General features: G+C 54.1%; 1 protein-coding gene across 1 annotated transcript in view; it reads right to left on the reverse strand.

The window, feature by feature from the left end:
- Prex1 (phosphatidylinositol-3,4,5-trisphosphate dependent Rac exchange factor 1) overlaps window positions 1-12,458 on the reverse strand; it is a 155,481-nt gene that overhangs the window by 13,297 nt on the left and 129,726 nt on the right. Inside the window, exons 19-29 of the mRNA XM_052726692.1 lie at window positions 12,091-12,176; window positions 10,731-10,867; window positions 10,068-10,173; window positions 7,930-8,117; window positions 7,429-7,590; window positions 6,639-6,849; window positions 5,964-6,240; window positions 3,624-3,830; window positions 2,189-2,277; window positions 1,779-1,861; window positions 1,578-1,668 (exon numbers count right to left, since the gene is read on the reverse strand). Of these exons, the coding sequence (XP_052582652.1) occupies window positions 1,578-1,668; window positions 1,779-1,861; window positions 2,189-2,277; window positions 3,624-3,830; window positions 5,964-6,240; window positions 6,639-6,849; window positions 7,429-7,590; window positions 7,930-8,117; window positions 10,068-10,173; window positions 10,731-10,867; window positions 12,091-12,176 (1,637 nt within the window). The remainder of the gene's footprint in view (window positions 1-1,577; window positions 1,669-1,778; window positions 1,862-2,188; window positions 2,278-3,623; window positions 3,831-5,963; window positions 6,241-6,638; window positions 6,850-7,428; window positions 7,591-7,929; window positions 8,118-10,067; window positions 10,174-10,730; window positions 10,868-12,090; window positions 12,177-12,458) is intronic.

A 12,458-nucleotide genomic window follows, 5' to 3' on the forward strand; every position in this document is an offset into this window, starting at 1 on the left:
GCAGATGGACAGGTGGATGTGGGTGGTAGAGAATGAGTAGGCAGGAGGATATAGGTAGGTGGGCGAAGGGTGTATACAAATGCATGGATGGAGGGTGGACGATGATGGAGAAATGGATGGACAGAGGGTAGGTGAATATGTATAGATGGATGAAAGGTAGACGAGTGGGTGGGCAGATGTATGAACGGATGGATGGATGGATGGTTAGTAGGTGAATGTGTACAGTTAAATGGATAAGTGGATGTGGGTGGTCGTGTGGGTAGGTAGATGGATGGATGGATGACGTGAATTTGTATAGGTAGATGGACAGGTAGATATGTGGTAGGTAGATGGATGGAGAGTGGTATGGATGGATGGTATGTGAATGTGTACAGGCAGATGCATAAGTGGATGTAGGTTGGATGTGGGGTAGGAAGAAGATAGAAGGTGGATGATGGTGGGTGGGTGGGTGGGTGGATGGATGGATATATGGATGGATGGAAGGGTGGGTGGATGGATGGATATATGGGTGGATGGATGGATATATGGGTGGGCGGATATATGTATGTATGTATGTATGGATGGATGGATGGATGGATGGATGGATGGATATATGGATGGGTATATGGATTGGTATATGGATGGATGGATGGATGGATGGGTGAATTAATGGATATATGGATGGGTGGATGGATGGATATATGGATGGATGGAAGGGTGGGTGGATGGATGGATGGATGGGTGGATGGATGTGTACAGGCAGATAGACAGGTGGTGGGTAGGCAGGTGGATGGAGGGTGGATGATGAAGGAGAGATGGATGGATGGCGGGCAGATCAGTAGGTGGATATGGGTGAATGTGTGGGTAAGTAGATGGATAGAAGGTGGATGATGGTGGGTGGATGGAGGGGTTGGATGGTGAGTAGGGAGATGTGTTAGATAGATGGATGGAGGGTGGGTGTATGGATGCAGAGTGAACAGCAGGGAGGGAAGTGGCTACACGGCTTGAATGTGTGAGTGGGAGGACCTGGAACGCTCCTCTCTTCCTCTCCCCATCCTCTGGGGAAGGGCTCAGATTGATGCCAAGAGGCCCTTGGCGCTTCTTTCCCTCGGGAATCCCTCCCAAGTAAGCTCTGAGCAGGCATCAGGATGGACGTGTGCAGAGGACATTTTTGGTACTGTTTTCACCAGATTTGTGGCTTTGGTTTACCGCTAATTAGTGGTATATTGGTTTTTCAACTATATGGAGCTTAATATGGTACTTGTGAAACTAAATTTCTAGTAGGGAGTTTAGTTTTAAAAAGTTACATCAGTAATTTTTTACTGTGGGATTAACACTATGATGTGCACAGATTCTGTGAGCAAGGCTACGTGAGGACAGCATGGGGACTGAGGTCATGCTCTAGGCTGTTCCCCCGGTCCTCACCCCACAGGCCCAGGAAAAAAGAAAAAAAATTCTCGGCTCAGTCTGAACAAACACAGGAGTGACCTGGCTCTGGCCTGCAGACTGGAACTGACAGGACCAAGACCCTCCCAGAGGTATCATACAGATGAGGGACAGAGCCCAGCATGTGGCCACATCCTGGGAAGTCCCCTCACCTTGCCAGCTGTGCTCCATGGGGAAATGCCTGGTCTCTTCAAATGCCCTGTTCATCACAGGGCCCTTGAGCAGAGCATGGATGGAATCCACCTAGGGACAAGAAGCTCCCGTGAGTATAGTAGGGGCCTGCCACCCACAGCGTGCCCCCTCGCCCCAGGGTGACGACAGTGATCCAAGGCACAGTGGGACAGTGGTCCTACCTGGTTGAAGAGATGCTCCAGGCAGCCATGAAGTTTGTCCTGCTTGTCAGATGGGATGCGCATATCACAGGGCAACTCATCCCCTGGTACAAAGAAAGGGTCACAGCCATCAGCTTGGCTGTCCCACCTCCCGCCCTCTCAACCATTTTCCTGATGAGTTACCACAGCCACAGAGCCACAGACCCACAGCGAAGGTGAATCTGACAAGCCCAGGCCAGGCCAGCCCCGGGACAGAGACTTCACCCCTGTGAGCCTCAGGTTTCTGAGAAACTTGTCCCACTCCATGATGCTGAGGAGCATGATAAAATGCAGCAGAACAGCCCCCGGGTGCCCAGAGCAACCTCTCCATCACATACTCCACAGCCACGTCCCCTATCCAAGGCCACACTCCCATGGCACTGCCTGCTCACCTGAACCCATCTCGTCACTGCCCAGGTAGGAGCTGTTGCTTCTCACGCTGGTGTACGACAGGACAGAGTCACGATTACTGTTACATTCACTGCAATGGGACAAGAGACACCCTGAGTCACCCTCATGCCAGCCCCTGGAACCCACCTACTGGGGTGCAGACAAAGCTCCTCGCCTCAGATGGATGCCTGGCTAGAGGCAGCATGAGGCCAGTCCAGCTTGGCTGGCATCCCAGGGCTGAGGCAGGGAAACTCATTCGGGCCCCAACTCAGAAACAGAGATGGCGGGGACCGTCTTCACTCAGGTGTCTTAGTGTCGTCCGGGTTTCTGAGCATCTCACTGCTCTCATGAGCTCTGGACACACCGGCCCACACCACACTTGATAAAAAAAAAAAAAAAGAACTCAGCAGGACAAGGGAGCAAGAAGCCACCTTGCTGGGCTGGAGAGATGGCTCAGTGGTTAAGGGCACTGGCTGCTCTGCCAGAGGACTCGGGTTCAATTCCCAGCACCCACATGGCAGCTCACAGCTGTCCATAACTCCTTTTCCAGGGGATCTGATTCAGACATACTTGCAGGCAAAACACCAATGTATATAAAATAAAACAGATAAATTATTTTTTTAAAAAAAGCCACCTTGCCCACACTGCTCCAACAGCTTTTTGACAAAAGAAAAATCAGAACCAGAGATGTGAGAATGAAAACCGAGAGGTGGGGGGAGTCTGAGACAACGCTCTAAGAACAGAATGCCAAAGCAGCCAGGACATCCTGCCGTAGAGACACTGTGGAAGGTGGCCACGGGGACCAGGCAGATCTCATGAACACAGGAAGGGGACTGGCACCAGGGGGCTGGCAACAGCGTCCCCTCAATCCTGCGGCTTCAGACTCCACCCACACACTGCAGGCGGAGACAGACTCTGACCCCAAGAGTCAGACACCATGTGATTTCCCACTGGCGACCCCCCACTTCTCTGCTGTAATGATGGTCACCTGTCACATCACAGGAAGTTCTGTTTGTTGTATGGTCACTAATTAATACTCTGCTGGTATTTTCAGAATAAATCTGACATTTGCAGAAACATCACTCCCATTCTCCGAGGCAGAAAAACAAGAAAATGTCTGTCTTCCCAGATCTAGGGAAGCCCCTGACGCCACAGAACCCCACTCTCCTATACTTGTGAACATATGAAGTAACACAGAATGAACGGTGTCTATGTGTCAGGATCTGAAGCCTCAGCTCAGGGCAAGGGAGCCAAGCAGGCATTCTGGAATGTTCTCTGAGAGGCTCAAATCCCCCTGACCCTGCACCTCCACCCACCAAACACATACTGTTAGCCCCAGAGACTGATCCCCCTGCATCTGGAGAAATGTCACAGTCTCGACTTTCCCACAAGTCAGAAGCCTCAACCGTCCAGCAGCCTCTGTCAGGCCACACGCACCTGTAGGAGTCACGGTAGCTCATGGTGTCATGGCCCGAGTCTTCCTGCTCGTCCTCTGAAACCTTGAAGCACACTTTCTTGATGCCTCCATGGTCAGCCCTGTCCACTTCACTCTCCTCACTGACCGGTGGGGAAGAGGAGGTCTCCTCCGCCAAGGGTGGGTCACAGAGTGCAGCCGAAGTGGGCTCTGTGATGGTAGACAGCAGCCTGCCAGAGCAAGGTAAAGGCCTTGAAGGTGAGGACACAGGCCGGCAGACACTGCCACACAGCGGCTCAGCTTCACCTCATCTCTGACTCCACAGAGAGCGCGGCGGAGAGCCACCCAGCAGCACCTCTCTCCCTTGGAAGTCCCACCAGCCACTCCATGGGTGCTCAGTGCTGCCTCCTGCTGGACCTGGCTATCAACCCCTCACACAGGCTGGGGATGTGGTACCAGGCCTGGAAGCTCACACCTGTAATCCCAGCACTCTGGAGGAGTATATGCGGGTCAAGAGCTCAAGGCTAGCCTCAGCTACATAGCAAGTTCTAGGCCGGCCCCAGCGCCATGAGACTTTGTCTCTAAAGAACAAAAAAAGGAAAAGTAAAAAAGAAACCCAGAGTCTGCAGGTCGGAGTCCTCGGGCACAGCCACCGACTCTGCCACTGCAGCAGGTCGGAGTCCTCGGGCACAGCCACCGACTCTGCCGCTGCGGCAGGTCCGAGTCCTCGGGCACAGCCACCGACTCTGCCGCTGCGGCAGGTCCGAGTCCTCGGGCACAGCCACCGACTCTGCCGCTGCGGCAGGTCCGAGTCCTCGGGCACAGCCACCGACTCTGCCGCTGCGGCAGGTCCGAGTCCTCGGGCACAGCCACCGACTCTGCCGCTGCGGCAGGTCCGAGTCCTCGGGCACAGCCACCGACTCTGCCGCTGCGGCAGGTCCGAGTCCTCGGGCACAGCCACCGACTCTGCCGCTGCGGCAGGTCCGAGTCCTCGGGCACAGCCACCGACTCTGCCGTTGCAGCCAGCACACCAAGGGCAGGTAATTTCACGATAAAACTTTTACTTAATTAAAGCAGGTGGCAGACAGAGTCTGGCCTCTGACGGACAGCTGCGATGAGTATCAGTTAACAGGACAGGCTTTGCAGCTAGGTGGGGCCCTGCTGGCGCTCTCACATGAACATTTCCTAGGTTAGAGGCAAGTCACTCCCTCTGAGCCTCTGTTTCCTCCTCTGGAAAACGGGGTAAATTCAGGATCTACGTGGCCGGCTGCTGTGAGGATGGTGTTGAAATATATAAAAGACACGGGGCATCACCTAGACCTTGTAAGTGACTATAAGGCTGTAAGAATTTTAAATAAATGTCCCCACCAGGGGACACTGGGCAGTGTGTGGAGACAGTCTGGGCTGCCCACTGGAGGATACCATGGTCCTGAGCAAGCAGAGGCCAGGCATGCTGTGAACATCCTACATGCCGAGGGGCCCCACAACACAGACCAAATGGCCAGACCAAGGTAGGAGCCCTTCTTAAACCTGACTGTGAAACTTTCACTGCACTACACAAAATTAGTTCCCCCCAGCAGAATCTGGGACCCAGCCTCACACAAAATTAGTTCCCCTCAGCAGTATCTGGGACCCAGCCTCACACAAAATTAGTTCCCCTCAGCAGTATCTGGGACCCAGCCTCACACAAAATTAGTTCCCCTCAGCAGTATCTGGGACCCAGCCTCACACAAACAGCCCTGACTGGGTCCAAAATGTTCCTTCCAGGTAGTGGACAGAGAACAGGTCCCTACGCTGGTCCAGACACTGTTTCTGGCTAATGCATTTCTCAGGTCTCTTGATCTACAATGGCTCCCCCTCCTCCCCCTGTCCCTCCTCCCCCTCCTCCTCCTCTTCTTCCCTGCATCCTGAGCCTGGACATTTATTTGTTATATGCTATACAGAACTGCCTGTCCCTGGCTTTAGCCAAAAGCAAGCTCAAGGGGCAGTTTAACCAACCTCTACCACCTCCTGAGTAGTGACCGTGGAACTATCACTGCCTAGAGCTGGCAGCTGCTGTGTGCATCACAACGTCCATAGTAACAGGGACACCTGTTAGCGGCAATGTTAGATCATAGAATCTCACAGGCAGGAGCTTTAGCCTCACGAGGACACTGCCTATGCCCCTCACTTCCTTAGAGCAGGCTCTCCTTGGGAAAGAAGAGACTTTCTGTTGTTACAGATGCTCCAGGCACCTGGTGGGCAGAGCCCAGGCATGCTGCATGGGACCCAAAGTGCTCAGGATGGTCACTATGAACAATGATGTCTAGACTGCAGAGAGGACTGGGCTGAGAAGCCCCATTTGCCCTAGGGCCAGGCCTCACCTATTGATCTGGGTGACATACTGCTTCATCTCCTTGAGGGCCACATCCAGCTTGGTGAAGAGCTGTAGGTACGCATCCTGGATCTCGCGGTCTTCCTGTTTGAGCAGAAAGCTCAGGCCCCGGTCTTGCTGGCTGGGGCCACCACTGGCTGACCCGAAACTGCTGTTATTGAGACCCTGGCCTTGAGAGTCCTCGTCCACTGCAGATGAGCATTTCCAGGATGGGGCAGCCATGGTGGTAATACAGTGCTGAGTGTAGGCCATGGGGTTCAGGTGGCCTGCAGTGAAGGTGGTGGAGCTCATTCAGAAACAGGCCCAGACTCACAGAGAGAGGACCCTGCCTGAGCCTCTGAACAGAGGAGTACAAACAGCAGCTTTGACCTTGATGACATTCTCAGAAGAGAGTTGCCATTTCTTGATAATACATTTTCACTACTGAGATCTTTTCTCCTACCTAGAGTGCTGGCAGGGACTCTGGCAGCCATATTCTACCACGAGAGGCATCATGAAGGTAAAAGACTCAAACTAAAGATGGTCTACAGAAAGATAGGAGCCTAGGTCCCTGATGACTATGAAGCCACTAACACCATCCTGGGCAGTGGCCTTTGGGCATTTCCCTGTTTCCTCATCTGTAAGGTGAGATCTAATACAGTTTCTAACAGACACACGCAAGTACCTTGTTCTGGGTCAAGGCCGATGAGGGAGGGTTTGCGTCCGAAGCGGATGCTGAAGGACCTGCCCACCGAAGGGGTGGTCTTGGGGTAGGACACTTCCATGAGGTTGACGTGACAGTTGGTGGGGCAGAAGTCCAGGCCACACAGCGGGTGGGGCTCCAGGGGTGCCTGCTTGAAGGGGGGGCTGACCCTGCTCTTCAGCTGAACTGCGAACTGAGAGGCGGGACAAGGGAGTGTGAGGAGGCATCAGAGGTCCTTGAGTGCCCTGGAGCCACTTTGTCCTGGCCTAGACCGACATTCCCAACGGGAGAAAACAGGAAAGCTGTGGATGAAGTGGGTCCCCTGAGTGTCTCTCGCAGGGACAGCCTGGCAGGGTCTGCGACACTGAGCACTGACATACACGCTTCTCTCAATTTTAGCTGTTGTGATGTCTTAGGAACCATGCCTCCTGACCCTCAGGAGGTGCAGGCACGGTCACCTCCTCTACTACAATGCTCGGGGCAGGGCAAGGCAAGGGACATGCACAGAGCCAGGAGCACCCTGTGAGTCCATTTGGACAGGGGATGCTGCAGCTAGAGTCACAAGGTCACCATCTGGTCACCACCGGCGAAGGCCCAGCCTCAGAGTGAAGCCGATATGGGCAATCAGATTCCCACGGGAATTGCTTAGGCACCTGGATACAAGTGTGTCTCAAGTTCACCCAGGGCCTGTCCGTGACTGAGCCCATCAAGTTTAGTCTCATTCGGGTAGACTTGGCAAAGAAGCCGTAAGCAGAGTGTGGGCAGCAAGTACCTCCTGGTAGCAGGCGATCCTCTGGCTGATGCTCTCCAGCTTGGTGTCACAGATGTTATGGAACTCATAATGGGACATGGTGATAATGCCACTACTCATGGCCATGAGCCGCCCACAGTTCTGCACAAAGATGCTGTCGTCTGTAGCAAAGGCCTCAAGGATCTGGGGGAGAGAAGACAGCTACTGAGCATGCCTAGGTACCGCGGGGGCAGAGTGTCCTTACCTGGAGGAGCCCTTTTGGCACCACACCACCCTAAGAGGTTGTACTGTGACACACCCATTTTGGAGAAAGGTAAAGTGAGGCTAAAAGGATGGTAACCATCTTCCCCAGTTCTGCAGCTGGTTGAGTACTGGGAAAAGGAAAAGATGCCAGAGCGCCAGGGCAAAGGCATCAGTTACCCAGACCTTGGGGCAGAAAAGAGCCTGTCAGGGCCTGAGGGGGCAGGCTAGGGGTAGGACTGGGCATGGGGCAGGGTGGAATGGGGATGGCTGGGGTGAGACCTTGGCAGCCAGGCGGAAGCAGCCGCGGGGCTCCACGATCCTCTCCAGCACGTGACATCTGGCTCCAGCTGTGCTGACATACTCGTAAACCACACCATGCTCCAAGTGCACATTGTCCAGCGTCAGGCTGACCACAGCACCGTCCTCATGCAGGCTCAGCTGGGGACCCAGGGACAGCAGGGGCAGGGCTGGAGGCCAGAGGGGCAAACCACACTGAGAACAGCACTGCGCCCTAGGAGCGACGAGACTGCCACCAGTACCCCTGAGCGGGCCAAGGTGGGGACACACACCAACAAGCATACTGTAGCTTCGCCTGCTTGCCGGTCCATTACCCCACCCTCAGAGGAGTCCCTCCTGGAGTTGACCCAAGTGCCACACTCCCAGTGGAGGCTGACCCCACCTGCCCCCTTTGGTTCCACAGACAACAGGAAACTGCCAGTCTGGATCCCCACTGGATCCATAGAAGGGAGGAGACGTTTTCTTTCTCAAGTGGATTCAAAGTTGCCAGGGCCACCGTGTCAAAAGCCAACTGAGAGGTGGGGACGTGAGAGGTGCTGGATGGAGCCAGCACTGAAGCCTGCTGACTCTATTCAGATTCCAGCGTGCTGAGCCCACACCTTTCTGCGATCCAGCTCCAGGAAGGATTTATGTGTTCAGGGCACATGGGGTGACCTCTGAGGAGGTGACATCTGAGTGAAGGGAGGGCAGAGCCCCAGGCAGTGCACACAAGTGTGAAGCCGGGACAGAAGTATCTTCAGCCAGATGCAGAGAGGAGGGCAAGGAGGGAAGAGAAGGGGGGAGACACCGGGAGCCAGGCTGGCCCAGACCCCCAGGCTTTGGACGCTGTGGTCAGATTTCATCTTGTCCCTGAGCAGGGAGAGGGCCACCAGAAGGCTCCGTTCTCAGTTGTGAGGACACTGTGTGCGGCATGTGGTGGGGGTCAATCAGGGAGAGGACAGAGCGTGAGCTGCTGCAATAATCCTGGTAAAAACCAGTCGCAAGCGGGGCAGCGGTGGTGCACGTCTTTAATCCCAGCACTCAGGAGGCAGAGGCAGGTGGATTTCTGTGAGTTCGAGGCCAGCCTGGTCTACAGAGCAAGCTCCAGGACAGGCACCAAAACTACACAGAGAAACCCTGTCTCGAAAAACCAAAAAAAAAAAAAAAACCCAAAAACAAAACAAACAAAAAACCCCAAAAACACCCAATTGCAGACCGAACCAGGACCAGTGAAGGTGGTGGGAACTGGTCAGACCCGGGTGTGGGAGGAAAGAGGGACAGAGTGGGTGGAGGGTGCAGCAGGAACAGGGATGGAGGGGAGATAAAAAGGAGGCTGGAGGATCCAGAAGGATAAAGACAGATCAGAGGCAGGTTTTGGGAGAAAACCAGCTTCAATCTGGCCACAGTAAGTCTGTGGTGCCTGTCAACAGTCTGCCGAGGAAGTGAACTGACTGATAAGGGACCAAAGGTGACTCCAGAGGGGACGGTGGCAGGTCATGATATGACAGTGGCCCATAGAAGACACATACTTCTGACCCCAGAACCCATGAATCTGTCACACTGTCAGCAAGGGAGAACTGGGCTGTTATTAAGCAACCAACTCTTGAGTCAATGAGGAGGAAATGGGAACAGTGTCATAAGGGTCCTTCATGGACAGATGCTGGGGGAGTCAGAAAGACGGGGGTAGTCGGGACTTGGGCCAACTGTGCTGGGCCATCAGCCAGCAAGAGAATCAGGAGCTGAGGAGTGTGGGAAGTTTCTAGACGCTGAAATAGACAAGTCAGCGGACTCCCTCTAGAGTCCCAGAAAGAAACACGGCCCAGTGAGACTCTCCTGGGCTACGAGGCCTCCAGTGTGAGCTACGAAACTCACAGAGAAACTCACAGAGGCCTAGCTCTGCCTCCCGAGTGCTGGGATTAAAGACGTGCACCACCACCCGGCTTGCAACTGGTTTTTACCAGGATTATTGCAGCAGCTCACTCCTGGTCCTCTCCCTGGAGGGGTACACTGAGCTGTTACAGAGCCAAGGGACTGACACAGGGCTGCAGTCCTGAGGGCCAAATGGGATGGACCTGGGGACACAGAGGATCTGCCATTATGGTCGCCCCAAACTGAAGCTCCTCACGTTCCCAGTCCCTTACCTGAGTCAGGTTGGTCATCTTCCTGGGAGTCTTCATCAGGGGCACCCTGACTGGCCCGTGCCTGCTGCGCATCCTCATGGCTGTGGTAGACCCACTGGTACAGACCCTGCAAAGAGCCTCTATCAGAGGACCAGCCTCCTACTGCTCAGAGGGGAAGGGACGGGCCAAGACGGGTCTGATTCCTGTCCGTGAGATCACCTCTGAAGAGACCTCCAAAATGTCTCTCTGGAACACTGGCCACACTCAGTCCTCAGTGTGGAACACAGGCTCCATATAGGAGCATGGGAATATGGTTTTGAAAACACTACAGGCATAGGCAATATCTTCATCTCTCCTGCAACCTCAAGGCCAAGGAGCATGTCTGGTGTGTGACAGGTACTCAGTAAACACTTGCTGAGAGAATGAGTGTAGACATAAGAGTGACTGTCAATATCTACCAGAACCCAGGCCCCCAACCATACAAGAGCAATTTCTATGGTCACTGTGGCTTGTTGCACACAGCGTCTATTACACACTGCAGTTACAACACTCCACTTGTAAAGGGGCCCTTCAACTCAGCTCAGCGAGGAAGACCTAGGCTGGGAGGGCTCATGGCCCAGCTCAGTGCTCAGAAGGGGCCTTCAAGCTGGTGCCCAGCCTTCCACCTTCTTGCTGGGTTCTCACCAGGGCCGCCTCCCGGTGGCTGCGGAAAGCTTGGAAGTGCTCCAGGACCTCGAGGGCGCCATCATTTGCCACGCTGTTGCCATTGACTTTCAGGATACACTGGCCTGCACAGAGCCCAGCGGCCACGGCCTCGGAGCCTGGGGAACAGGAGCACATGAGGCCAGAGCCAGGCAGAGGAGCCACATCCAGGCTGCCCCTGCCAACAGCTGCATCTGAAGCTGTGCTTCCTCCCACCTGCCAACCAGAGAGCTGCCACTGACACCTGCGGTGGGCAGGGCAGAGCTGGTGTCCCCACTTGGGGACAACTGGGCAGTTAGGCCAAGCTAGTATCTCACATGCTTACCTTTCAGAAACCTGCATGACCTCATAGTTTCGGACCAAAGCCAAGTGGAAGAGAGACATCAAAGCTACCCTTCAGGACACAGGCTCAGAAAAGCCAGGCCACAGTAAAACCGCCTGACTCAAGCCCATTCCCCTCAACTCTACCACAAGGCACAAACAGTAGCTCCTGACCCTGTGCTTCTGTGAGTTAACTGACAAGTCTAGAAATAGAAAGAAATGGCCAACTGCCTCCAGTTAAGTGATATGCAGGCCTTGAAGACCTTGGCCAGTGCAGGCCCTGGTCTCAGGCTTCCAACTGTGTCTCCGCCCTGCAGCCTGCAACACACTACCTCACTTCTCTGGGCCTCAATGTCCTCATCTGTGACATTTGTACACAACACATCTCTTTAAAGGACTCTATTAATCCCAGCACTTCGAGGCCAGCCTGGTCTACAGAGCAAGATCCAGGACAGGCACCAAAACTACACAGAGAAACCCTGTCTCAAAAAACAAAAACAAAAAACAAAATAATAATAATAATAATAATAATAATAATAATAATAAATGTAAGTACAGCTCTAAGCAGAAAGGAGAACATTTAAAATGCAAATGTTAAAGGGTGAGTCCCGAGTGTGAGAATGTCAGGAAGCCCAGCACCAGAGATATCCTTGGCCTCATAGACAACAGAACAGCACCTTAAACAGCCCCTAAAGAAAAGCAGCACAGACCACGGGGGCTTCAGATTGGTCACCTATGGATTCAATGTGGTCACAGAAGTGATTGGTGGGGCCTCCAAACTCAGAGTCCTGGTGCCTTATGAATTCCATGCCTGCCTGGCTGGGGGACATCCAGCCCATCTGATGGCACGCCTACCTTCCCCTTTTCCATCCCAGCACTCCCCATGCCTTCCAAGTGTTCCTTCTCCCCTCCTGCAACTGGCCTTTGCAGGTCCCAGCTAGAGCGACAGGTGCTGGGACACACGTCTCCTTATGCACACAATGCAGCCCTGAGAGGCTCTGCACACCAGGCTCCAGCTCACCTCTGCCCACAGCAAAGACACACGGTGGGGCTGCTCCTCGGATCTGGAAGGACAGGGCCTCTGGGTGGTCAGGGACTTTGATGGTCCTAGCAGGCACAGGGGTAGGGACAGGCCATGAGAAGAAGGAGTGTAGTTCCTGTTCCCCTAGGAGTCCCTTTCCACCACCACCCTACCCTGTCTCCAAGGCCTCTTGGAAATCAGCTCTGAATGGAACAGCACCTAGAAACGCAGTCAACCAGGTCCCCAAGGCACATGGTAAAGAGCCAAAGGCCATCCACCAAAGCAGAGAGGGATAGCACCAGCTGAGAAAGTGCCAGATATCAAGGGGAGGCACCAGCTTGGGGGTGGCTGATATTAAGGGAAGGCAT

The sequence above is a fragment of the Peromyscus californicus genome, unplaced genomic scaffold (genome assembly GCF_007827085.1).
Source record: "Peromyscus californicus insignis strain IS unplaced genomic scaffold, ASM782708v3 Scaffold_7__1_contigs__length_154581171, whole genome shotgun sequence".
Lineage (NCBI taxonomy): Eukaryota > Metazoa > Chordata > Mammalia > Rodentia > Cricetidae > Peromyscus > Peromyscus californicus.